The sequence below is a fragment of the Ixodes scapularis genome, unplaced genomic scaffold (assembly GCF_016920785.2).
Source record: "Ixodes scapularis isolate PalLabHiFi unplaced genomic scaffold, ASM1692078v2 PGA_scaffold12__126_contigs__length_90152505, whole genome shotgun sequence".
NCBI classification, from domain to species: domain Eukaryota; kingdom Metazoa; phylum Arthropoda; class Arachnida; order Ixodida; family Ixodidae; genus Ixodes; species Ixodes scapularis.
Window position 1 is genome coordinate 13,563,085 of NW_024609838.1, and position 26,713 is coordinate 13,589,797.

Genomic DNA, 26,713 nt, shown 5'->3' on the forward strand with positions numbered 1-26,713 from the left:
TGGTGGTTGCACCGCGCGTACGGGCCCAAAAGGCCCTCAGCTGACCCGGAAGAGCTGTTGCGCGGGACATCCAGGAGCAACTGCCGGGATTTTCGGGTAACGACCGTTCGCTTTCTCGCCCTAGTCGCCTGTGGTGTCGTAGCTCGCGGGGAAGCGTCATGTCTCAGACCCGAGTGGCCCAAGTGGAGTCCGGCCAGGAGGTCAATTCGACCGACAGCGCCAGGATCGTGCTCAAGCTAACGAGGCCGCCGGCCACGCGGCGGCAGGTGGCCTGGCGCGAAGACACGGTCGACAACGAGCACCTGAACCGACGCAAGTCCAAGTGCTGCTGCATCTACAGGAAGCCCCGTGAGTTCGGCGAGAGCTCGTCGGACAGCGACGACGGCGAGTGCGACAACTGCAGGGGGCACAAGCAGCGGGCCCGCGGCCAGCCCCGCCAAGCCCAGGCGTCCGGCCGTCGCGTCGGCTGGAGCGCCGACACGGTCGATAACGAAGACATGGGCAAGCGCAAGTCCAAGTGCTGCTGCATCTACGAGAAGCCCCGGGCATTCGGCGAAAGCTCGTCGGACAGTGACGACGGCGAGTGCGACAACTGCAGGGGCCACGTGGAGCTCAGGAGGGCCGCTCCGTCTGCGGACTGATTCGGGGGCCGGGCCCCGCCACTCTGAGGCGCGCACGAGTCCCGTCTCCTCTCCCCCTTGAGTGTCTGGACGGCTTCCGTTGTGCCACTGTCGAGGCAGAAACGTCAGAGGACACGCGGGTGTTGTCGAATGTACGAACGGCGATAATAAATTTCTGGTGAGAGCGAGCTAACTGTGTATGCTGCGCGCATTTCATACCCTAGTTACACGGGCAAACTTAACTGCTGTTGCACTTATCATAGCTGAGCTCGCTGCTGCTAAGCACATGCTGATGGCAAGCTTCCACAATGCTTCCAACACGCACATTGCACTCCATCAAGATTCTGTTCTTCGGGAGACCATAAATAAGAACTTCTCTCTAGCATGTGCTGTGCGCAGTCCTTTCAAATATGGCGTCCGGTGAATACGGTCTATATTCTTGGACAACTTTCTGTGGCTATTCGGTCAAATCTATGGGCGCACGCGCGCTTGTGCATCTGAGTGCCCATCGAAGCCGTGCATGCTCATGCTTCACTTCTGAAGGAGCTGTCCGAGAGTAAAGTGTAGTAAGTAGTAACTGGTGAAGCATAACTGCCGTTAAGGATGACTCGACTGTGGTTAAGGCTGCCCGTGTAGCTAGGGTACAAGAGAGAGAAACGCCTTGTCGGTTTGGGTGACACCAGCTCTTCCCCAGTGTTGGTTAGGCCTGCACTGCGGCTCACAATTTTGGTGGGCGATTAGGGCCAGACCCCAGAAGCGGCGGCGACGGACAGTGACGGTTGTCTTCGACTGGTTCTCAATTCCAGACGCAGCAATGGACCGAGAGCAGCTAGAGCATGAGAACCAACGCCTGGCCGACCAGTTGTCGAACAAGGTGTCCCACCTGAAGAGCGTAAGAATCGCCGTTTCTCTCGCACATTCGCGTCCCACGCTGGCAGAACTGGGGGTTTGACATTTGCCGGCAGGCTCCACCCTGCACCGTAGGTATAGTGCAGCCTCGATGGTCTCTGAGCATGTGTGCGGGTAAATGAATATAATTCTGGGGAACCTCATGAATGAGGCAACACAAACACAAGGTCTCAAACACTGTTGAATTTATTTGACGAGAGAGACGGGAAAGGAACACGAAAGAAACAGTAGACCACAACCACCCTCTTTTCATAAATAAGTCTAGGAGTCATTGACTTAACCAAACAAAAAAGGTAAGGAGAACCTTCTTTCAGTTTCTTCTTCCAACCTGGAGTAGGATAAGGAAAAATCCTAAACACAACCTAGAGGTCGAACTTGCAGAACATTTTTTGATCTTGGAACCAATCTCAAGAAAGTCTCGTTTGCAACATTTCGACGTAATATCTTAATGGATTCTTTGGCCAAATGTTTTGTGATCGTCCTTCCCAAACAACACCACAGAGGTCAAACCCAACAACGCTACATTCGGACGAATGCTCCAACACTTTCGAGTACCGGTCCTTTTTCTTTACGTGGCGTTTATGTTTGGCCATACAATCATTCAAGCAACATTTAGCATGTCCAACGTAACATTTTTAGTCTCGAATTCTTTTCGTAATTACGTTCAACTTACACCGGCTCGTTCGCGCTTTCATATTTTGTCACGGCTGTAATACTTGGCATACGGCATGGAAAGAGACCTGTCAGGGAGCCCGAGACTGGCCGCTGGTGTCACCGGTTCCCTCAAGGGACCTTGTCTGCCAATCTGGGGCTCCCGGGAGGACCATCTCCAAGCTGCTTGCTCATGCAACTTGCATCAGCCTTACCTATACTAATCAAAGCTTGGGCACCAAAATATGGATGTCGTCGCAGCAAGACTGAGCAAAAATGCAGATTGAACACGAGTGCTGCGTCGGCATTCAGTGAGGACTAATCCAATCACACTTTTCGTGGCCAAGAAATTGCAACCGTCAACATTGCTTGATGTGGTTCTGGAAAGGGTCTACTGCCGAGCTGGTGCCATCCAACTGCGATGACGTTCTGTGATGGAGGGAAAGGTTGTTCGTAAATTGTCGCAATTCTGTACTCCACCCCCGAGCTGACAGTGCGGTGAGAGCTATGTGCTCGCCAGACCAATCGACGCCTCTCTTCCACCACCTGGTCCCACTCTCTGCACATGGGTACGGGATGGGAGCATGATCATGTGGCGAAAGATAGACGTACGGCTGTTCCAATGAGCATGTAGCTTCCACCACACTGTCGGCTTTGAGGCAAACGCAGTATAGGTGGCGTTGCTTGCGTGGCCTTTCGGGGCCTGCACGGACGTGGCCCGGCTGCAGCCCGCTTTCCTCTCTCCTCGCAGCTGGCGTACGACATGGAGCTGGAGACCAAAGAACACAACCGGCTCCTCGGAGGTCTGGTGGGTGCCCCCCCTCGTTTCTTAAGCCGAGCCTCCGGCCGTGTGGCCTAGCGTTAGAATCCTCGGGGCGTCTATGGCGCCTGCAACTCGTCTCTGACTGGTGTGTGCTTACTGCGTCCAAAAAAAGTGGCCCCTCGATTTTTGCCCCGATGACGTCGGAAAAGTGTCACGCTGCCGTTGTCCACAATGCTGGTGCTGTCGCAGCAGCAGCGGTGGACGGGGCAGACGTTTGTTCTGCTGCAGGTCGCTCTCCAGCTTGACAGTCCGCAGAACCTTCGGCAGCTAGGAATCGGGACCCCGCAACAACAGCTACACTCGCGTTTGCTTTTACTTTTTGTTGGAACTCCTAGCACCAACCACCTAGATTGCAGCGTCCGACAGCATGACACGTCGGCTTCTGTGGCATCATTTGTTGCCACTTTGAGACCACTTCTGATGCAAGGGTGGGATGGGACGTTAGACGCACCAGTTGAAGGTGCGTCTCAAAGCCTATCCATACAGCGATTGTGAGGCCACACGACTCCGTCAAAAATCGTAAAAATTGAAGCGTCCGGCAGTCCGGCCAAGTGTCCGTTTGGACACCGGCCAAGTGTCTGTGTGGACACCGGCCAAGTGAACATGTTCCTCCTTGCTTCCTCCACTTTTCGGTGACCTCAGTTCTCATCAGACTTGATGTCACACGCCATCTGCCAATGCTGTCCATCTGTTCTGCTGTGCCCTCGAATCCTTGGCCGTGTTTCAAATTTTACTCAATCTTACTCCAGGGTAAGGGTTTCGTAGCTTTGTGAATTCGAAAAAACCTTCCCACGTCCAGCGTCGCTCTATCTGTGTTATCATGTAACATGACCAGCTGGAGTAGCTCAGATCTATTTGGGTAAGATTTCGAGCACAGCCCTTCGCTTTCACGTTTTCGGGACCTGAAGAGAAGCAGAGGCCTTGAGCGATTGACCAGCATCTGACAAAGCTTGAGAGTGGCTGTCCGAACCCACGTGATGATCGAACATACTCAAGGCCCCTGCAGAAGACACGGGTGAAATTTGATGGGGAAAAATTTTCCCCCTGGCAAAAAAAAAAAAAAAGACCGACTTAAACGGACCGCCATGTGACTGGTGTGGGAGTCGTGTCGCCCCACAATTCCTGTTTGGACAGGCCTTCAGGCACCATAGTGATGTCTCAAAATTCAGAGGCAGCGACCGAGTAATTTGTTCATTTTGGCATGAAAACATTTAGCCTCGTGTTGCCATTTTGGCAAAGTGACTCGACAGCCTGAATGCTTGGAGAGATAATGAATTCCTTACGTGAATGGGCGAGCAATGCTTTGGATGCCACCAAAGGCCTAGCTAGGATTTTATTATTTCAAGAGGGCTTCGAGTTTGCGAAGTCGAGGGGAGGAAGGCTGGCAGTGAATGTATGGATGGAGGCTAATGACAGTACCCTTTTTAACAGGCGGTAGCTTGCGCCACCTAGCCTAGAAACTAAAAACCGAAAGTATGATTCTTCCCCTCGCCCTTCTAAGCCAATTTGCTTACCCTCGGCAGTCTTGTAACTATCACCAGGTGATGTGAGATACCACTAAGATGACCTTTGGGAGATCAGGCAAAAATACTAAAAACAACACCCCCCGCCTCCTTCCTCCGGCGAAAAAGTCACCAATTTTACTCTGGTCAAACCTAGTCGGCGTTACACCAACACCGGTCTACTGAGAGGCAGGGTTGAGACTTGGCCGGAGCCACGTGGGAGGGAGACCTAATTTTCCTCTGTCCTGCCTGTCTTCAGCTGTGCTAATTAGTGGTACGTCATTCAATTCTCCCTAGGTAATTTCCACCGGTCTTCCAATCTCCTCTTTGTTCGGTTTATAGGCATTGTTGCTTGAAGAGGGCGGGCATACCAACAGTCACAGTTGATGCGCACATACTTTCAGGTGCAGCTGGTAAAAGACCATGTGCAATTTCATGTGCTTTTAATTGGCAGCGGTAGTAAGACAGGTTTATTATGCCAAAAAAAAACAGAAGAAAATTTAGGGGGCGTGTCGATGTTTATGAGGCCAGGACGTCGTACATGGGCTTTCAACATTAACGGCACCACCACTCCTTGCATAGGCTGGTGCCATTTCTCGCCATTGTTTTTACTATTGAGGCAGTGAAGGCATTCTCCAAATTTTACGTGAGGTTTTCCTGAAACTGGGGGGTAGCTTCACAGACAAGGCTGAAAGTTTGGAAATCTAAGAAGAGATACCTGAAAAGCGGGTAGCGGACATTTCATCGAACGCCGTTTCATCGAATGAATGGACATTTCATCAAACGCCATTTCATCGAACGCCGTATCATCGAATCGCTAAGGGCCGTTTCATTAAATTTCTTTGTATCGAGTTTTGGGGCATCACAGTGCTTTATAGATGTTTTACCTTGCATTGGTTAAGACTAAGGTAATCACTCGTGAAACTGTTTTTAGGGTGGAGCCAAATTACTAGAAATAAAAACCATTGGTATAAAAACAAATGGGTATGCGACTTATTGAAAAGTTTAACTCGTGTACATGACAGAAAGCATGACACTGGAGGTAAAGGACCGACACTTAAAACACTTTTGAATGTCTGTGTCGTTTGTTTTACCGGCTGTCGGGGGGTTTCAGTAATGTGGAATTCACACCAGCTCGTTTGCACACTTACGCTTAGTTGAAGGTTTCTTCACGAAAAGCATTTAACTGTCAGGGCATCACGCTTATAATATAACTATACTCTGCCAGGAGAGCACACGAAATAAAATATAACGATACTCTGATTATCAGCATTATGCTCAAATTAAACGTTCCTGCTCTTTTTTTTTTTTTTTTTTTTTTTTTTTAGTTTTCAAACTTTACAGAGACAAAAGCTGCACAAACTGTCAGCCATCATCTAGACAACATCTAGAAGAAGAAGAAGCTGCTGTCCTTCATTCATCCCCCTGAAGAAGAAACGAACGGTTTCGAAACGTAGGGTCGCTACTATTTCAATTTTTGGTTGGCGGATTATCTTATCTCTTTACTGTCAGCCAGCATGGTTTCGGGCTACACCTGGACTGGAACCACCTCCCCTTCTCTGTCAACTTTATCACCGACCCTTTTGCCTATGAATGATCTTCAGGACGCTTTCTTAAGAAGACAGAACCCTTTCGGATCTTCACATAACCCAAGGTTACACGTACACGCTGTCAGACAATAAAACACTACCCGCATCTCAGAAAACACATTGTGCTTTCTGTTTTTTTTTTTTTTTTGTCTAATTTTTAATTGTTTTATGTGACATGGAGAGGGGTCATTGTTTCATATAGGCTTTCTTCTCGAAGCAGGATATGTTCATGATGAAACTTATCTCGTCACTACACCCTGCGATTTAAAAAAAATGAGAATTAGATAGCGTTGTGTATAAAATTAAAATAAATTACAAAAATATTAGAGGCTGTAACGGCGTTCGATGAAACTGCTTCGATGAAACGGTGTTCGATGAAACGGCGTTCGACGAAATGTCCGGATCCACTGAAAAGCATAAAAGTGTTAGGGCCCTGTAGACAACAAGTCCGTCTCTGTACTGATTTCGGAAAATGATTCTGCTTGGGTTGAAAAGTTTTAATATTCAAACGGAATGAACCGCCACTGCTTTGAAAGCATCACGTAAAATTATATTTGGCAACGGAAGGCTGCTGCTATGGGTGCCTAGAACGCACGTCTTGGTGTGTAAAAGGTCCTTCGAATTCTGCCTGATGATCTCATAGAAGCCAAAGTTTAATTTGGAAAAGTTCATGCATGTCGCCGACCGCGATCCTGGCGGCGTCACTGGCACCACAGCAGTTTTAGTGGATGTGGCACACGCCTAAATTTTGCTGGGAGTCCACGGGGCAAAGGGTCCTTTTATTTCCTAACTCGGGTCATAAGAGCCCATTAATGTCCTCGCATTATTTACGCAAGGTATAAATGATTACTTTTCTATAGCCACCAGTTTTGTTCCGATAGGTTAAGTATTTGTTTACCGCGAAAAATAATAAATTCCGCCAGAGTTCTGAACCAAATGCTGAAGTTTGAGCACTAACCATTGGGGAATTGTAGTAGACCGTTTCCGCAGCCCGCTAAGCGCCCGGATAGCGCTCCGTAATCCCTCACAAGACCTTGAACTATGCAGACAAGGCTTGCGGCGCGCATGCGCAGCTGCGGCGTTTTCTTCACGGATACCGTAGCGGAGGAGAAAAGCGGTCTACTACAATTCCCTATTATTTGATTCAGTTACGAATAATTTTCTGAAAGCTTTAATGGAAAAAATGGCGATGCAGCAAAAATCGGCGCCTGCACGTAGCAATCTAAGCTTTTCGTCAAAGCTAGGTATATTTCACAAGTGGGTTTTACCTTGCAAAATTACAAGGTCTTTCTGTACAAAATAGGGTCCAAAACTTGCTAGGGACTATTATCGTCATTCTTGTCCAGCTCGATTGCACCTTCGCAATAATTACATCATCACCGACAACACCATCAGAACCTTGAAACGGCTACCACCCTACCACTGCGACGGCAGCATTGACGGGGAACGTCGGAATAATGTGTTTTTTTTTAGATATTTTGACGGTGGACGTTTGCAGACGTCGACTCCTCGCAGCTGGTAGAGCAAACGCGAACAGTTGGAAACACTGTAGTCTAGGCGAACGATGAGAGCGTGTAACCACGCCTGCGAGAAGGCCTTAAACCGACAGCGCTCCTGTCGGGAGACGCGCGAAACCCGAGTAAAATATTTCTGGCCTTCTTCAGGCACCTTTCCCTTTCGAAGCCCCGCTATTCGGTAAAAAATTCCCTATCTGAAGTAGCTTTTCCCTGAAAATTTTTAAAATATCCTTGCAAATTTCCCTACATTTTTTTTTTTCATTTTTATTTTTGCATTTGCATTTCTGTGGTCATGCAGCCACTTTGCTGCATGCTAAAGGCTAGTTTCCCCAGTGTCGTGTCCGTCAGCAAACAAATGATGACACTAAACTCTGGACAGCTACCGCCATCTATGAGCGACTGCGGCAACCAGACAACCGGCTTGTTTGGTTGCCGCCGTCGCTGGCCACCTCTCCAGCCTTTCCGCTCTAGCTTGCCGACTTGCGGCCGGCCATTACTTCATTGCCACCATAGTACAGCTTCGCTGGTCTTCCTTCTTCACAGAAATGAAAAGGCTGAAAGTTTTTTTTTTTATTATTATTATTTTTTTTTAGCTGCTCTAAATTTTTAAATAAAGGGAGGGAGTTATATGAATGTAATCTTCACGGCGTGGTTATATGGCTCGGCGGACATTAGTTGGGAATATCATCACTATTATCGAACGAATTACCTCACATTCGTTAATTATCTTTGTAATTACTGTAATTAGGATATATGTTTATATTACAAGCTTTGAGTAGGTCTGTAATTTACGCTAAATGTTCAACTGGCGCTAGTGTGCTGTCGCAAATTGAAGCAGACAGCAACCAGTCGATAATTTTCCTGTAATGCATTTCTATGGGAAAAAGTTAGTGCATTTTTCTCACTGCACTTAGTCATAAGACCAAGTATCCCGACTAATTCGTTTGTACTAGGTAGCTGCCGTCTGACAGGGGTATTCATCAGTCAAGCAGACGAAATAATTGAGGGCAACTCCGCTCAATTCCGAAAAATTTAGGCTTACATGTGATTCCATTTCACAAAGCACTACTAAACAGTTGTGCGTCTTCGGATTCGCGAAATGTGGAATAATATTTGTGTAATCTTAATTTAAACATCAGCTGATACCGAAACTTCGGTTGCGTCAGGCAACATTGGTCTTGAGTCGTCAGAGTCATGGCCACGTCACGTCGAACCACGTGGTCTTGTGACGTTCGTGGGGGCGAGGTACAGGACACGCGACGCGGGATGGCCCGGGGGAGAGGGGGAAGGGAAGAAGACGAAAGAGGAGAGGGGTAGCGGAGAAACAGACCGATAAGCGCGCAGGGCAGTGCAAACTAGCGCATCCGCGTTACGGTGATCACGTGGACGCCGTTGAGCCAACTGCCGGAGGAGAAACTCATGATGTCATCGTTCAATTTCGCTCTGAGAAGTAAAAACAAACAAAACGTGAGAGTGACGTAGTCATGCCTCTGACGTAGTGGTTCAACGTTGGCCGCTCCAACTCCGTCGCATTGACTGCGCTGACGATTGCGCCTCACGTCGCACGCTAGTGTTGGCAGATTTCGGCGACTTGGCTCGCTTGAAGGTTTGCTGGCCAGTTTATTAAATATATAAACGGAATTAGATCGTAATATTTGACATGGGGTCCTCCTCCTCCTCTCCCCTCCTCCGTACCCTCCTCTCCTCTTCCACCATACCATCCCCCTCCTCCCACAGTTTCTTCGTAAATTTAGCTGAAAAATTGACGTCACGTGACCTCAGCACCAATTCAGAGTCCCCCTCTAAATTTAGCTGGAAAAATGGCGTCACATGACTTGGTGCCACGTCACCTATGAACAAATTCAGTTTCTCTGCTAGATTTAGCGGGAAAATTGACGTCACGTGACCTCAACAGCAATTCAATTCCCCGCTAAATTTAGGAAAGAATTAAATTGGCGTCAATTTTCTCCGCTAGATTTAGCGGGAATATTGACGTCACGTGCCCTCAACAGCAATTCAGTTCCCCGCTAAATTTAGCGGGGAACTGAATTGCTGTTGAGGGCACGTGACGTCAATTTTTTCGCTAAATTTCGCGCGGTTACGCCGACGCCGCGAAATGCGGAAACGGGCGCCTCTAAAACGACTTCGTACATGTGTTTACGTGCACTGTCGGACACTGCTAGCGCGAACTCGACGTCGGCGCTTTTCAGCATGGGGGACATTTTTGCGTCACCATCGAAGACCAACCCTGGACACAGATTGGAAACGAGTGTTGCGTCGGTGCTAGGGTTCGAGTCCAGTTTGAGCGGAACGTTGACGCAATCGTCTTGTCCAATCTGTGCCCGGCGTTGGCTTTTTCTGATGACGATCATCACTACGGCTTTGTTATCTAGGCGGTGTTCTCTAGGAGGCCACTAGCAACGGAAGGCGGGACGAGAAAGGAGGGCAGTGGAATGCGAGGGGACAGCGTTAGTGAGAGGAGTTTTCCTCCTCCTCCGCAACCTTCCTGCTGCTTGCCCTTTCCGCCTCGTCTAGCGTTCGTTGCCTTCGGTTCCACCTTAGGTCCTAGCGTGGCTGATGTTACGAGCCGAAGGGCCAATCTAACGGCGAAAAAGGCACGCCGTCATGGCTTGCTCTCCGCGGTTGATAGTTCGCCGTCTTTCAGTGCATGCTTCTCCGCCGGCTCGTCCTATCAAGAGCGTAGAATGCCATGACGACGCGCTTTTTGCGCTCTTTGATTGGACCTTCGGCTCATAACAACGGTCGCGCTCGGACCAAAGCTGAAACAAAGTATAGTGACAGAGGAGTCATTCACACACCCCACACACTCTCACTTTTTCTTGAAACTTTTGGACTACAATACTTTATATATATATATATATATACAGGGTGTCACAAAAGAAAATTTACACGGTCTTTTTTACCGTAAAAATAAACTAGGCATCGCCGAACGCTCATTCTCCGCCCAAAGGTAGAGCTAGAGGTCACAACCATATGCCAAAGTTTCAGCCCGATCCGATAACTTAATCAAAAGTTATAAGTGATTTTCTGAAAAGTTCAATGGGAAAATGGAGCCCATTTTTGCCAGTTTTTGGTTTCTGGTGCCATACAGCCCCATGTGTTTGAAAACTCCGTCGGCCGCCATTTTCCCATTGAAATTTTCAGAAAATCGCTTATAACTTTTGATTAAGTTATCGGATCGGGCTGAAACTTTGGCATCTGGTTGTGACCTCTAGCTCTACCTTTGGGCGGAGAATGAGCGTTCGGCGATGCCTAGTTTATTTTTGCGGTAAAAAAGACCGTGTAAATTTTCTTTTGTGACACCCTGTATATATAGTTCTCTCTAAAGCTTTTTGCCGAATTCCTTCTTTAATCCTTAAAATTCCATGCAATCTCGTTAAAATTCCCTTTTCACCAAAATTGAGGCCGAAAATTCTCTGGAAAGGGAAAATTTCCTGCACGGAACATCCCTGACGCTTGGAAGAGTGACCTTTCAGTCAGGTCGTCACATCCACCAAGGACGCGCTGCCGTGGTAACGTGATTATAATGACTCCGTCACTCCTCAAGCTCTGATGGTTTGTTGAGCGAACCTGTTTGCTGTTTGAAGCTTGACCCAATAAGCGAGAATGGTCGGGATGACAGTATTTCTTTCTCTCGTGCGATGAGGGGGGATCGGTGGCCGAGTGGGCTAAAGCGCACACCCAGCTCGACGCGCGTGGAATGAAATCTCGCGCTGCAGAACGGCTCGAGGGCCACCCCTGCCCGTTTCGATCTGGATGAGCATCGTTCCGGCGTGCGGTCGTGTATCACTACTGTGTGGTGCACGTTAAACACCCCAGGCTAACGGTTGTACTGCACTGGCTAAATTGCTCATCTACAGCGTGTGACTCGTCGCAACTTTAATGGCTGACCAACTACACGCAGTATAAATATCCCCACAACCCAATTTGCTTTTTGCTCGTGCGATGTGTGCTGAAAGCGTGGTGCGCTGCGAGTAAAGTGATGTCCTGAGGTGGCACAGGTCTCTCTTTTGCGGTTGTGTTCCCGTTGTCTCACCGGCATACTTGTGGGACGTAGCTTTGTCCCGCCTCAACTCTCCCGAACCTTAAATACGGGGGATCAGCAAGATTCGATTTCTGTAACGTTTTTATTCGGTGATGGAATTGATAGATGTGACATTCCAATCAAAGTTTGTAATGTCCTATTTCCCAAAAGCACTGCTTTCAATATGTTCCCCACCGGCGGCGATGCACTTCCGCCCATACCACTGCACTATACCCTCTGGCATGCCGTCGCAGATGATTGAGGACGGATGTTGACAAGATCGACCAACGCCACCCATGGAGGAGCTGCAGTTCCGAGATTGTTTGCCTCATTGACACAGCCCAGACCCCGCGTCATCAGACTTGGCGGTTTTCGAAGACATCTGAAGGGTAGACTGTCTGCGTCCGACAAAGAGGTTACCGATGCAGTGTGCCGTTGGTGTCGTCAATTGCCGCCCTTAATCATCTTCGACGGCGTGCCGAGTGCATCGCCGCCGATGGGAACTATGTTGAAAAGTTACGTGTTTTTGGGAAAGGGGAGATTCCAAACTTCCATTCGAATGTAACATTTTTCAAGTCCGGCCACGGAATAAGAAAGTCGCAGCCTATGAGGTGAAACCCTTTGACCACCCTAGATAAAAAACGCGGTTATATATATATATATATATATATATATATATATATATATAAAAAAGCACGCATCAGTAGAGAATAATGGTGCTTTCTCTGATCAATGAAGATATATGGACGGCAGAGAAGACTAGTTGTGATGCTGAAGGATAATTTGCGCATGACATGAACCATATGAACGGTACTGTGAACCTACAGAAATAAATGAATACTAAAGAAATATCCTACCCAAATGTATTAAATGTGTACCGCCATAGGCTGGATATATATTTAAAAAAGAAAAAAACGATTAATATTTTCAAGTTTTGCAACGCAATATCCCTTCTCCCCCGATATCGAAACTTTACCTTTGCGTGATTTGTGTGGAGAGACCTCTGTGCGAACACCTTTCCTGCAAACGGTACCGAAATAAGCAGCCGACGTCGTTGCCTTTCCTTTGCAGTCGTGGGACTTCGAGGGTTCGCACGGCCTGCTGTCGAGCAGTATGGGCCGCGTGCACAAGATGGTCGGCGCCGCCAAGGGCAACCGCAGACTCGCCTGCTACGCGGCCCTGCTGGTGGTGGCGCTGGTGCTACTCGGCTACGCCCTGGCCACGAGGCGCTGAACCGCTGAGCCCTGTAAATACGCGCACTGTCTGGAATAAAAGATCGTGGGCTGCTTATTGGGACTTCCTCGCGGAGGAAAAGCGTGTCACGGGGCCCCTGATTGGCCTTTTTTCGAGCATGTCACAAACGCCCGGCCCTCGGCAACACATGCGGCGGCGTTTTTTTTTTTTTTTTGGCGGTGCGTAAACCGCCGTTAGTGTTTCACGCCTGCACGGATGCAGCCTCGCCGGTTTGCTTGCTCACGCATCATTATTGCCACGGGCCGACGTCTTTTGCGCGTCCGGGGTTGGTTGGCTTTTGTGTCCAAAACTACCGTTGTTTTCCATGCTGTGGCGCAGAAAAGGAAAAACTTTTAATCGAAAAAACACACACAGAACGTTTTTTTTTTTTTTTTTCTGCACCACAGTTTTGGGTGTTAAACGACGTGATTAACTGCCACCAGCTCGCAGGCTCGTCTGTGCACTCACAATCTTTTCCCTGTTGTTTACCGCACCGGCCATCGTGTTCCCGCTGTCCTCGGCGGTCCGTTCGTGATGCGTAGCGTCAACACTGCTCGGTTATACTGTCACGAGCCTCTAAAGCAACGAGCGCGAAAGGTAACGGTCGTTGTCTGCTTCCGAAGGAACGGGACGTTCAAATGAGTCTAGATTAACCAAACATCAAGGAGAATGCAGGGATTGGTGTTCCAAGCGCCGCACGTGCTGGCCTCAGCAGTAGTAACTTTTCTAAAGCAAAAACCTAAAACAAATTGTATCTTGCACGCGCGTTCGTCAACACTTTATTTTGGTCATTTACTTCGAATCTTTTATACGGGGAAGGCAAGCGCGTGTGGGCGCGTGGAACAGTGACCAATCCCTGCATTCTCCTTGATGCTTAGGTAATACAGCAAATGGTCTATTGTGGTCCCCGATATGCCACACGGTTTTACTCCATGAGGAAGTCCCGTTCCCGGGCTCTCAAACGGCTGCGAGAGCTTCCTTTTCTGTGGGGGCTCTAACTAGATCTCAGGGGTACGCGTTTTTCTCCGTTCTGTGGAAGCGTTCGTGCAACGGATGACTACTTTTTTTTGGCATTTCTGGGGAGAGGAGAGCTCGCGCACAGCTCTATTCAGCGCTCTAAATGGGAGAGGGAACGCAAGCCTGTACCTTCCCCATCATTGCCAAGAAAAGTTGTCGGGGGAAGGGCAGGCCTTGTCTTCAAAGTGGCTCACCCCTTATTGCGCCTCCTCACCCGCGGGTTACGTTACACATACCCTCTTTCCCAATGACGCCTGCGCAGTGATCGGTGAAGTTGGAATTTCCCCGACATGTCCCGATTTCGCTGATGTCCCGACAAGAGGGTTGAGCTACCAATCTGCCAAGCGATGTCCCTCTGGTTTTTGAGACTTGTGCTGTCCCGAATTGTCCCGAAATTATGTTGAGTGTCCCGAAAGACTACATATTTTCTTGATTGTTCACAATTTTTTGTAACTGGCACACCTTTATCCAGATGTGCCTTTCAACCGTTGGTGATAATTTTTGTATCGACAAGGAGAGAGAGAGAGGAAACTTCTTTATTGACCCTTAGTTCAGGGGGCGAACGTGGCATTTTTTTGTCAACGCTTTATGGTTGCCTTGCGGTCTCGTCGACCCACTTTGCCACATACTCATGCCCTCTTCGCCCCGGTGACGGGGTCGGACGGGGGTCGGGGTCTTGGGGTCCTCTTCCCAGTGGGTCCTTCCTGGGTTGTTCGCTTGGCTGCGCCCAGCTTTATTTTTACAATAGTTAGTCCCCAGTTGGCTTTTTCCTGAAAATTCACACTTGATCACATGATCCGATTAATTTTTATTAAAATTGGCTTTAAGTCTGCAGTGCCTCTGGCGGGAGCGGACGCGGGGGACAGTTATTTTACAGTCTTTTACAAGGAGCCCCGACCTTAAAAATATCTTCCCCTTCTCCAGGGATTATTTTTGTCGCGGCAAGATGGCAGACTTTCTGAAGAAATTAAGGCTGACAACTTAAGTCACGAAGCTTCCGCCACAAATGTAACCGGCGACGCATATACCGGAGAGCTGTACAGTAAGGAGAAGCATCCGAATTTATTCCAAGCGCGATTGCTAGCTAGGCCGGGAACAGCACGGCCCGACCTATACACGTATAGTTTGGAATTTTAGATTATGTGGCAAATAATGTTCGCCTTGGCTCGCCCTGTGGCACGGAAAACAAGCGCGTACAAGTCGTCCGATTCGAGGTCAAATATTCTAAAATTCAGTGTTGAGAATTACTTGAGGTGCATTGTACTTAAAGCTCTACTTTAAAACGGTTTAGAAAAGTTGTACTTTACTGAAAGTACATTCTCTGGGTTAGTACTTGTAATTTCAATGAGGTTTTTTTTTTTTTTTTTTTTTTTTTTTTTTTTTACTTTTTGAGGAAAGTAGAATTCCCGACTTCAAGAAACACTCACCGATTTTCAAAACAAAATGGCCTTTAGATATGTGAAAACGTGCTCTCGTCTTTCGAGACGTCATCTGGTCAGTGGAATAATGGCGGCTATAAGACAGATACAAGTAAGTACGTTATAGTTTGATGGTGTTAAATAGTTGGTTAGCGAGAGTAAAACAACTACTTTGTGGCCACTTGCTTTTATCCAGTATTCGCCGCCATTTCCAAAAATCACTGCTGCACCCCACATTTCCCTTAAAGCAATGCATACCGTTAAAAAAAAAAAAAAACGTTTATAGGGAAGTGAAAAAGCATCATGAATTATTGTGTTACAAAGGACTTGCACTTTACTTTGAAAGTGCATTGTACTTATAGTACTCTACTTCAAGTACATTGCGCCCGGTGTACTTACTACACTTGAGGTAGTTAACCTCTCATTTACTTTGCTATTTATTTCGAGCACTTTTTTTATATATCTACTTTACCCAACCCTGCGAAAATTACGAATTCCGCAATGCCTTGAGAATTCTCCGAATTCAAGCTTCACTGCTTCGGACCGGCGCTCTTGCGTCAAGCTTCACAGCTTGGCGCATGCGCTCAAACGTCAAGCTTTGCTGCTTTGCACCGCTGTGCTAGGAGAAGCGATTGACTTGTCCGAGCGTCCTTGGTTCACCCGATGGTTTCGGAAATTTCGCTCACTATTGAGGGTCAAACTTCTTTGGTTACGATCATCGTTTGGTCACCGATTTGACAATAGTGGAGCGCAAGAAAAAAATTTTATATCCCTGTCACAAGGCAAAATTATTCTAATTTCCGGCGAGGGACATTCGTCCCGAATCTCATTTTTTTTTGTTGCCACGCGGAAATATTTATTGTCATTCGCTGAAAATTACCTTATCCGCCAAACGAGTTCGGGGGAACTCATTCGCGGTTTCTGTCCAACTAACTGAGGAATCTCGACGGCCGAGACGCGCTAAAGAACGACAAGTTTTGCAGTAGTCTCCTTAATTCAAACTCCAGAAAGTCGCATCTTTTGTTCGAATTATCAAAAGTGCACCTATATATAGTGCAAGATAAAATTATGGCTTGCTGTATGGACGGCTACACAAGCAAAGCAGATGTTTCATGATTTCCTCTACACGGGCCTACTGATCATAAGCAGGCATGTCACATATGAAACACCGGTGAAATATATGACATGAGTTTATTCATCCTTCAAATGTTTTGCTTATTGTGGGCTGTTCAAACAGCATATGAAACTTCAAAACTAAATTAAGTTTGTTCTTCCTGCAAAAAGGTTGTGGACTGTTAAGGCCCGTTCACACACTCGCAACCGACTCCCGAGTAGGACCGGCTGAAACGAGGCCGGTCTTTAAGCCTCTTGCGACGGCTTAGGGCCTGCTCCGCATCAGCGCATCTGGTCCTACGCCGTCGCAAAAGTCCTAAAAGCTGGTCTTGTCTCATTCGGTCGTACTCAGTGGCAAGTATGTGAATGAGCCTGTAAGCAGGGGACACATGAGCGATGAAGACGACTGTCACGCGGCAGCTCCCATAGCAACTTGCGCAGACGGTGTGTCGTGGACCTACGCCATGCCACAACGCCTGTAAAAACAGCCGCACTGCACCCGTTTTCGTCGCTCACGTGTTCCCTTCTGTAGCCCCGTTGAGTGCGCTTCTTACCGAGCACCGGTGCACTGAAAAGAAGCCAGACCCGCGGAAGCGAGTTTCGCGGGTATTGCTTCTCCGCAGTGCACTGGTGCTCAGAAAAAAGCGAGCTCAACGGGGGTCGCAAGAATAAAATGGGTTGCACGGAAACATTGTTTGAATTAAATGGCTTGTAAACACATTGAAAACATAACAGGACGACCAATATTTTCGAATTTGTTTGAATTACCCAGAGGTACGAAATATCAAGGTTCAAATTATCGTGAGCATGCTGTAGTAACGAAAGGGGCAAATTAAATGTTGACACCTGAATGCGTTGGTACACTCGTTGTCTCATGAAGGAAAAATATTAAAGAGGCCATGAAACGATTTTTTTTTTACTTTCGCTAAATGCTACTCAGAATCACTCCCCAACGTTAATAAGCGACTAAACTTGCCTTAGTTTTTTTTTTCTATCTAATTAATGATAGTCTGCAAACAAGTTCGAAAAATATAAGCATCGTTCATCCCCTCAACTCGGAGCCAGAACAAGCGGCCACGTGGCCTGGTGCCTGTCCTAGCCTGTCCCATGCCGCCAACGTTAATCATAGCCACACGCTTGGGTCGGCAAAGTAGAGAACGCGTGCTGAGCTCCAGGCTCTTAAGTCCCATAATTACGTCATCGAGCTTTGCGAAGGCAAGACTAAAATGAATATCCTCCTTTTATCCTCGCAATTTCACCGCGACCAAGCTTCTGAATCAGTGGCAGTCCGTGCGAGTGTACTTGTGCCAGATAAGGACCAGGATGCCCTCGTAAATTCACGAACATTCCAACCCGATATCGTTTCATGACTACCGTCAATTTTTTTTGTTTTTTTTTGCATTATGCATGCGCTGCGCCAAAGTAGTTCTTTCAAGATTTTCTCTCGAAGAAAGTTACCATGCCTTTGGCATTTGAAGCGTGTACGTCTCTATAAGGTAGTGTCATATTCGACAGACACCATCTGCAGTAAAACGGTAACATTTTAATAATATTGAAAAGAACCTCCACGTTTCTTTTTCTTTTTTTTTCGAATACGGTAACCAAATAGAATTACTACCGTTAACCAGTCTCATCATGGAGCTAAATGACATTAGCCGATTGCGTGTGGCTGGGTCCAAGATTAACGTAATTTATATTCGGAATGACATTCGCTGGAAATTACATTGATGATGTCATAAAGCGAGAAAAAAGAAAACAGTTTTTATTTTTTCAAAAATAATTTACGCATCGCCCAGTGCTCAGTCCCCACCATAGAGTTATTATAATGTACGCTAGAGGTTCAACTGGCGCTAGTGTCTATGCGACTTCCGTGTCGCAAATTGAAGCAGACAGCAACCAGTCTACTTTTGCGGTGCTCCTGTGCATTCCTATGGGAAAACGCGCATGCATTTTTCCTCTTCGCCGGAAAATAACACGGAACACTTTGGTTATTTGGGTCGTACCGAATAGTATGTACCTTGATTAACACTGTGAAAGTGTAATTGCTTTAGTTAGCGCATTTTTCTTCATCAGTGAACGATGTTTAACTTCGCTACATTTCAGTTCTAAACGTGCGTTCCGCAGCAAGTGTGTAAAAACAAGCGACTATTCAAAGCAAAATTACAATCGAAACGAATATATTAGTGGGTTCAAGACTCGCCAGCATTCCGGTGACGATTGTATATTGATAATATGCCAGTCCTGTCACTATATGAAAATGATCCCGTCGTGCATGAGCGGATAAAAACATTCAAAACGTGGATAATAAAGTTCGTGGGCTATGAAAGGTGTCTCTCCGTATTGTTTTCTCTGTCGGGCAGCTTTTATCGCGCACTTATTCTAAAAGACATCGAGCGCGCGGGTGATATCTTGAACGTACAAGCAGCTTCGCTCAGGAAGTGGTACTTACTTATTTAAAATCGGAATAGATTACGTGGCCTTCAATTTATTTTGACCGTACATCCACTGCGAGTTACTGATCTAGTGTTACTGCGCAGTTCTTGCCGCCGCTCTTGATTTTCCAGATGTCCTCCGTTCGTTTGGCATGTATATCCCCCATGCTGGAAATCGCCGACGCCGCGTTCGCGCTAACAGTGTCCGACAGTGCTGATAAATACACGTACGAAGCCGTTTTAGCACCGTTTTTAATGCGATGAATTCGAAAGAAAAACGCCGTAACTGACCAATTCTTTCGTCGGCCTGACTGAGAAATGTTCCAAACTACCTAGTACGTACGAATTATTCGGGATATTTGCTCTTATGATCGAGCGCAGAGAGAAAATGCACTCACTTTTTCCCATAGAAATGCATTACCGGAAGTCAATTTTCGACTGGTTGCTGTCTGCTTCAATTTGCGTCAGCACACTAGCGCCACTTGAACCTCTAGCGTACATTATAATAACTCTATGGTCCCCACCCAATCGTAGCGCGATTCGGACCAGATGCCAGTTTCGTAACTCGCCCCGATCTATAATTCAAACTATTTAAGACATTTTCTGAAATGTTTTAAAGAGGGGCGTATTCCCGGTTCGATGGCTCGTAGCGTCATCTGCATTCCATCGCGAAACAGAGAACTTGAAGTGTCCCGTGCGGCGAGAAGACGAGGCCTTTCTGGGCCAAACGTCATCACCAGTGGCCCCAGGGAGCGCCGGCTAGGCGTGCGTTAGGTTCGCTGCTAGCACGCCTTGGAGCGTCTCGGAACGAGCGCGACGCTATCATGCGGCGACGCCGAGAAGGGCTCGTACTCTCGTTGAGTTACGGCATGTTTGGCGCTTGGGACGGGATCCACTAACGATGACGTCATTCGCAGGCCTTGAATGCGCAAAACATAAAGCGCGCACGAAAGGAGGTTCTCACCTGCATTGTTTTGCTTCCCTTCTGCCTTTTCTGCGTTCTGAAACCACAAAATATGAAACCGACGTCAACTTCGTCTTGCATTCCTGAATAAGCTCACTTGCCGCACGCCGGAACCACGCATTTCCGAAAGGTCTACGGTCTGAGAGTGAACACGATGACAGTTTTCGAAGAGGCACCTCGAACAATCGAGGCTGGGTTTATTGCGAGACGACTATGGATGCCTGGAGATGACGCGTCCGAGGAATAAATAAAAGAGCCTCCGGCATTCCCCGGAAGAAGGCGGTTTCCAGGGTCTCCTTCGGCGAGGCCCGCCCGCCGCACGGGGTTTCCAGACCGGCGGGAGGGGCCCGTGGCTAATGCAAGCGCCAGCGCTGTACAGCTATTTACACTCTCGCGAGATGAACGAGGGATGGCCGAAGAGCCGACGGACTCGGAAGAGTCGGCACAAGGACAAAGTGTTCGCAGACGTGCTTCTGCGGGGATTAGGCGGGTGACGCGAGACTCTTTGGCGACGTCGCCGACCTCTCGGACGACCCGGACTGAGAAGGTGCCCGCCGAACGGATGCGGGGTGTCCCACCGGAGAAGGGGCGGCGCCATTTGGCCGCTGGTCGCGAGGAGGTCCGTCGACGAGGACGGCTTCGGCGTCGGTGGGGGCGGCAGTGCGTCTGCGTGCGGTCACTCGGGGAAGAGCACCTTTTGTACCACTTGGATGGGTCGCCGCCGAGGGCGGAAGCGTCCTCTGTTATCACAGCTTGGAACTAGCGGGACTCGCGACGTCGCGGAGTCCTCAGCTGGCAGCGGTCCAGCGAAGCGTCACCAGGACGGCCGGGAGCCAGAAGAGCCCGATGCAGCCGCTGGCCACGGCACCGCTGCTGCTCCCTGGGATCTCGTTGAGTCTCGGCCGACCTGCGGGGAGGGTGGACGTCAGTATACCACACAAACCTAGCACTGATCTCGCGGTGCACGCTTACATATGCATTCCGTGTGTGACACGCGAATGCTTAACCATGCAGAGGAGACTCAAGGCCAGGTGCACGGCGTCCTCACCCGTGGCAGCCTTCCATGTCTTGGTGCTGGGGGCGTCGGCCCGGTACCAGTAAGGGTCGTGCGTGTTTGGGTGCAGCGGGGGCACCAAAGGTCCTGGGGGTCGGCTGCTCGCCTTGCGGTACGGAGGGACCTCCGCCACGGGGCTCCGCGGGGGCGGCTCTGGGGCCAGGGCGTTGCACGAGGCTGTGCGAGGGAAAGGGTTACTCGCCAACGTCCACGGGCTCTCTACTTTGCACCCTCACGGGGAGGGATGCTTTTCCCCATCGGGCCCCGGCGGTTTACGACCGAACACATCTCGCGTGGATTCACCTGTCAGGCTCGTCAGGCTTTTTGGCTTCTTGCCTTTGCCTCCCATTCAAATGTATTCCCGCACAAGAAATATATATTTGCTTTAAATGTTATAGCGACGGTTGTTTACGATGGATGAGAGCTGTGCGTCGGCTTTCGAACATGAGCCGATAATTTTGGGCTCAGAACAGTCCCTCGACCGTCGGCCGTCCTGTGGTCCGGAACCCACCTTGCTTGGAGATCTTCATGCCGTACAGCAGCGGGTCCTCTCCGCGGACGCAGCTCTCTCCGGCCTCCTTGATGTAGGCCTCCTCCCCGCGGCGGATGATCTTCCCGGACTGCGAAAGGGCCGGCGGTGAGCGGCACTGGCCCGGCCACCAGGAAGAAAGCGAGAGGGAACGGGCACTCACGAAGCACTGGTAGCCCGGGATGTCCCTCCGCTGGGTGTGGGTGTAGGTCACTCCGTCCTCCTGCCAGCTGCCCAGGCAGCGGTACTCCCGCTCTGCGTGACAGACGCGCGTCAGCCAGCCGGGGGACGGCGCCTCGGGGAGGGACTCACCTTCGTACACGTGGCTCTTGTTGTCGCAGCTGCTCACTGAGTAGAACATCACGTCGGGGTTGTTGCAGTCCGAGGCCACGCGGGCGCAGAGGCCCGTGGTGCCTGGGATGACGCCCGTGTAGTCGCCCGTGATCGGGCAGCCCGCCGTCGACGCCTGGCCCCCTGCACAGCCACCACGTGCCTTAGACCTGGCGAGCGTGCCGGGAAGCCCGGGTCGCGTCCGCGACTGCGTTCAGGAGGTCCCGGAACGACAGCGGGTGACCTCGAGGGGATGTATACTCACTTCCTTGGGTGACCCAGGCGGTGTCCGCGAACTGCTCGTCACTGCACAGGCTGTCCGACAAGTGGCCGTTCGGACTGGAACCTGCGGGTGTCGAGGGATGGTCAACCAAGGTTCCGCGTGGATCCTGGGTGTCTCACTGAGGGGCACTCACCGAGTTGGAACTCCATGACGTTCAGGGATCGCCGCCGGAGCCGCAGGCAGTAGTACAGCTCTTCCCCACTGCGGGGAGGAACCGTGGTTCAAGCCTCCACCCTCTCTCTCTTTCCCTGCTTTGTCTCAAAGACATGCAACTCACCACTGCGTGACCCCGTGGACGGCGAGCAGGTCGCCGCTGCCGCTCTGGCGGGCGACGCAGCGCGCCGTGAGTGTGACGAAGCGCTGGGTGTCCCTGAAGACGAATGTGCCCCCCTGGACGCTGACACGGTCCCAGGGGCCCTGGCTCCAGTCCGGGAAGCGGCACTTGGCGGACTCCACCTCGGCCGGCAGGCTGCGCTCCGCCACTGTGAGAGGAGATGGAACTTTTGCAGCGCTCTGCACAGCTTGTCTTCCACAAAGCTCAGTGTTTACCCAACGCTCGTTAAATTTACATCATCGTCCTGGATGGAGCGCAGGGCACAGTGTAACGTAAAAAGTGTCGACAATAAACGGAGTGATGTTGGCGGGACGTGACAAGCTGAAACTCTGTTGGAAGCGGTCGTCAACGGATGCGAGCTTGACCTACTTCGGCCTTTGTGGTGAGCAGGTGCTGGAGACATCTGCATGCTGCATTGTTCATGCAGGCCGGCTACAAAGAGCCCCTCCTCGGGCGACCGAAGAACGCAAAACAGAGGAACGAATATTTAAAGGGACACTGACAGGGTATTTATGCTCGCCAAAGTTTTCATTTGTACATGACATATGAGAGCCCAACTATCCAGAACACAATTTGCGGCTCGAAATTCGTTTTCTTTCCACCCGAAAGCCGTCGATCGAGAACTGGCCGGTTTGAGTCGCGCTCACTCCCTTCTCCGTGGTCACGTGCCGTTTTCTATGGTTTAGACACAACCACTAAATAAAATCAAAGTCACTGGTCATCGGAGGCACAGATTCAATATTTAAAAATAGAAAATATGATACAGTATCCACAGTTACGTGACTTTTGCCAACGTTGTCCTCTATATTTCTTCTTCCTCCCCAGTCCACTTTCGGTTTCGAGCAGTTGCTTTTTTTTTTTTTTAATTTTATTAAAAGTATACGTGACGCTGTAGCAAAACATTGAGAACGTCGAGCTCTGATTGGCTCTGATTGAAGGATAGTAGATAGGCCTGGAGGCAGCTTGCTTAGAGGTCTACCCACTATTCTTCAACCAGAGCCAATCAGAGCTCGGTGTTCTGATATCAGAACCACCCCTGGAAAAGAAGCAGACGAGCTTGCGCTCCTATGGCCGATACGGAGAGATAAGCGGTTGTTCTCGGCATCGGCCGCAAGTCGGAAAGGTCTGCTGGGAAGTTAAATCGGCCTTATTTATGGCCACCTAGAAGACAAGGCCATTGCCCCGCAAACGTTGTCACTAGTGGAGCGACAAAAATTGTCTTGCTCTTTATGTTTATACAGCCTTGATGGAGATGCGCCTCAACGGGTAATCGGTCTCTTAGCTGTAGATGAGAAATTTAGCCAGTGCGGTACAACCGCTAACCTGGGATTTTTAACGTGCATCACGCAGTAGTGATCACACGAACGCGTGCCGGTACGCAACTCATCCAGATCGAAACGGGCGGGGGCGGTGGGGATCGAATCCAGGAGGTTCCCAGCGCAAGCTTTCGCTCCACGCTCCGAGCTGAGACGCGTTAGCCCACTCGGCCACTTCCTCCCTATAGTGGAGCCACGCAGCGCCGCCTAGCTTAGTATCTCGGTCAGCGCATCTCGCAGCGCCTCACAACGACCGCGACACCAAGACGGACGAGCCGGCCGCTCGGTGTCTCGTCGAGCTTCACCGTGTTCGCCGCCTGGGGCGGGTCGGGGATCCACTAACGATGACGTCACGCGCAGGCCTTGGCTTCTAAGTGGTATCGGTGGAGCGCCCTCTTACCAGGCGTCAGGATGAGGGACTCGTAGCCGCTGGTGGCCGAGCTCAGCTGGGTGCTGCACGTGGAGTCCGACGACAGGGACACGTACACCCTGCCCGTGCCGGGCTCCTCGCGGTACAGCTGCAACGAGAGGGAGGCCAGGTCGGACCGAAGCTTCCTTCTCGACACGCGATGCAGACTCGGTCTTTCGCCGAGGGATCGACACCCCCCGACCGGCAGCCGACACGGCCGTATATCTGAGCGACGGATTCTTCAAATTTACCCGCGCCTCACAGATCCCACTGAGAACTGGGACGGAGCATCTCTGGAGAACTCAACGGGTGAACTCATACTGCCGGTTCTCAAAACGGATTCAGACGCAGTCTATACTTGGTTTCAGCTGAAGTCCAGACGCAGCCGATGCTACAAGCGCGAGCTCCGGGCTTTCAGCGTCCCTGCCAAGCACGCGCCCTCGTGCAGTACAAGCATTCTTGAGAGCCACATGCTCGCGCTTGTAGCATCGAGCACGCGGCCGGGAGCGTGGGAACGGCCAGGGCCCTCGTCGGTCGGAAACGTGCGGGCCACAGTGCGCCCCCTTTGTCGGGCATTCACGCGGGGCCTTTCGGAATCCCGTCTGTCCGGGATTTGCCTCCCTCGACGTCCGAGGACTCTTCTCGCCCCGTGGTGGTCGCAGCAGTGGCTTCCCGACCCGCGCAGGCCCGATAGAAGACACAACAAGTTCCAAGGGTGCGCGTCGGAGGTCGGGCCGCGGGTTCGCGAACACTCACCCCGCATCGGTACCGGGGCCTGGACTCCGGGTCCTGCCGGAGATCCATGAGGGCGAGGAAGCGGTCCCCTCCCCGGGGGTTCTCCCAGTCGCCCAGGCACACGAAGCTTACGTCTGCGCAGGAGAACATGGGTGGAGCTCTCAGAGGCCGACAAGCGTTTCCACGGAGGCCGGCGAAGAGCGCCTATGCAGCGAAGCAACTGATCACAGTTATACCAAACGTTGTATGGAACATGGTCGCGTCGGGCAGCGGGACAGGTTGAGAGCCATTCGCTAAACATTGTTTATAGAGTGCTTCTCGCAGTTTGTATACACCATGAAGCAGGGTGGAGAAGAAAAATCAATAAATTAGGAATAAAAGCGAGGCCCGGCACTCGACTTGGTCTTCTGCGTCGTCGTTCGTCGTTGACCCTGGTAAATTTCTTGGCCCTATTTTTTATTTTTTTTTGCAGGACGGGAGTCACGCTTTCTAAGATTTACAACAAAATACCGACTTGTGAAATGCACCTTTGAAGAAAAGTTTAGATTGCTACGTGCAGGCGTTCAATTTTGTGGTACATTTCAGATCGAGTCTGGTGACTTGGGACACCCTTTATATATATCGACATTATCAGCTGAGCCATTTTAGAGCATGAGCGCACATTTCATTTGCATTCATACCATTGCAAATACTATGTTCAGATTAATGTCTCGGCCTGTCCAGCTGAAAGGCAATGTCTGCTTTGCCTTCTCACTTATGTGCAATTCTTTCTTTGCTTCGACTGCACAGCAGGAGCGGTCACCCTCAAACACAATACTAGCATTTAGTTGCGTAGAAGAGCACCAGACACGGTGGCAAGACGAAAGACAGCACAAACTGCTGTGAATGGTTATTTTAGGTACTGATTTCCACTAAAAAAATGGTAGAATACAATAATTTCGATCACCTAAATCAGTGTTCCCTTTAGTATCAAGAGATTGTAATAAAACTGCAATCAGATAAAAAAAAAACGCACTTGTCATTTGATTATGAACATCAATTACATTTTTTTTATGTAGAACTTCATGACAAAAGTAAGCATGTGAACAATCAGTAGGCCTTCTTAAAAACAATCCCGCCGAACTCATTAAGGTTCTCCCCACGCTTCCATCTACTGCCCCTGCCAAGTTAGTTCTAATTTACGACACCTATATAAAAGGGATAACTAAACAAAGGAGTTAGCGTACAAAATAAATCTACAAAAGAGTGCATATAAATAATCTTGCAATACCGAAGTATCCTCGCTAAATCTCGAATTAGAAAGAGGTACCGCGAGGATATCGGAGTCTATCATACAAGCCGAAGATGTGTTCAGAAATTGTGTCGCGTCTTGCTTTGGAGGAGTGCTTTCCCCTTAGCACACGGGTGCTCTGCGGCGAAGCAAGACACGCAAAATCGCGATGGTTGCTTTGCGGTTGTCGCTTCTCTGCAGTACATTACGTCGCGGGGAGAAGCGCACTCAACGAAACTAACTAGTTCTTTAGAACAGATCACGAACACGAAAATTATTGCAAAAACTTCCGAGTACCGTTAACCTCTGATCGAAATGCAGTCGAATAGTACGTTATTCGAGACTATAATCAAAATTTCTGAAACATCGCTTAAGTAACTGTAACAATCCGGTCAGGTAGCGAGGCCCCGAGCTATTATATGTTCAGTATTATTAGAGCGAAATTAAATTTTGGAGCAATGTTGGGGCAATTCCCCACATTTTGGCAAAATGGAGCAGGACGTAGCAGGGCAGGCACTTTGGCGCAGATGGCACAGCAATTGCATCACTACATTCCCTCGGCCATACTTCACACGAAACCTCGAGGTCCACTCACTCCTACTAAAAGATACTGGTGTGCA

The 26,713-nt window shown here is 49.6% G+C and overlaps 3 protein-coding genes across 7 annotated transcripts in view; 2 read left to right on the forward strand and 1 right to left on the reverse strand.

The window, feature by feature from the left end:
• Window positions 1-48: 48 nt before the first annotated feature.
• On the forward strand, window positions 49-12,977 carry LOC8051361 (BET1-like protein). 2 transcript variants are annotated; one of them, XM_029990552.4, is made up of 4 exons: window positions 49-96; window positions 1,427-1,512; window positions 2,932-2,988; window positions 12,728-12,977. In XM_029990552.4, exons 2-4 carry the CDS (start codon window positions 1,435-1,437, stop codon window positions 12,887-12,889), a joined length of 297 nt encoding a protein of 98 aa, XP_029846412.1. In that variant the 5' UTR covers window positions 49-96; window positions 1,427-1,434; the 3' UTR covers window positions 12,890-12,977. The 2 variants fall into 2 exon arrangements, with proteins under 2 accessions (XP_029846412.1, XP_029846413.1); XM_029990553.4 differs by lacking the exon at window positions 49-96 and adding an exon at window positions 712-798.
• On the forward strand, window positions 82-808 carry LOC8051360 (E3 ubiquitin-protein ligase PPP1R11-like). The gene has a single exon (XM_002435235.4). The coding sequence runs from the start codon at window positions 159-161 to the stop codon at window positions 639-641; it is 483 nt and encodes a 160-aa protein (XP_002435280.1). The 5' UTR covers window positions 82-158; the 3' UTR covers window positions 642-808.
• A 7,017-nt stretch (window positions 12,978-19,994) lies between the features above and the next one.
• LOC8051363 overlaps window positions 19,995-26,713 on the reverse strand; it is a 34,203-nt gene continuing 27,484 nt past the window's right edge. The window contains exons 6-15 of one of the 4 annotated variants that reach the window (XM_042289429.1): window positions 24,845-24,957; window positions 24,080-24,197; window positions 22,307-22,511; window positions 22,163-22,230; window positions 22,012-22,092; window positions 21,737-21,890; window positions 21,580-21,671; window positions 21,399-21,507; window positions 20,882-21,064; window positions 19,995-20,740 (exon numbers count right to left, since the gene is read on the reverse strand). In XM_042289429.1, the coding sequence (XP_042145363.1) occupies window positions 20,593-20,740; window positions 20,882-21,064; window positions 21,399-21,507; window positions 21,580-21,671; window positions 21,737-21,890; window positions 22,012-22,092; window positions 22,163-22,230; window positions 22,307-22,511; window positions 24,080-24,197; window positions 24,845-24,957 (1,271 nt within the window). In that variant the 3' untranslated portion in view covers window positions 19,995-20,592. Of the gene's footprint in view, window positions 20,741-20,881; window positions 21,065-21,398; window positions 21,891-22,011; window positions 22,093-22,162; window positions 22,231-22,306; window positions 22,512-24,079; window positions 24,198-24,844; window positions 24,958-26,713 lie in introns of all 4 variants that reach the window. The other 3 variants (XM_029990547.3, XM_040503685.2, XM_040503684.2) reach the window with 3 other exon arrangements.

What these genes read in the sequence shown, in the direction of transcription:
- LOC8051360 (XM_002435235.4), top strand. Translation starts at nt 159, where the DNA reads ATGTCTCAGACCCGAGTGGCCCAAGTGGAGTCCGGCCAGGAGGTCAAT.
- LOC8051361 (XM_029990552.4), top strand. Translation starts at nt 1,435, where the DNA reads ATGGACCGAGAGCAGCTAGAGCATGAGAACCAACGCCTGGCCGACCAG. An exon ending in AGGTGTCCCACCTGAAGAGC is followed by an intron (nt 1,513 to 2,931) that starts GTAAGAATCGCC and finishes CTCTCCTCGCAG; the next exon opens with CTGGCGTACGACATGGAGCT. An exon ending in ACCGGCTCCTCGGAGGTCTG is followed by an intron (nt 2,989 to 12,727) that starts GTGGGTGCCCCC and finishes TTTCCTTTGCAG; the next exon opens with TCGTGGGACTTCGAGGGTTC.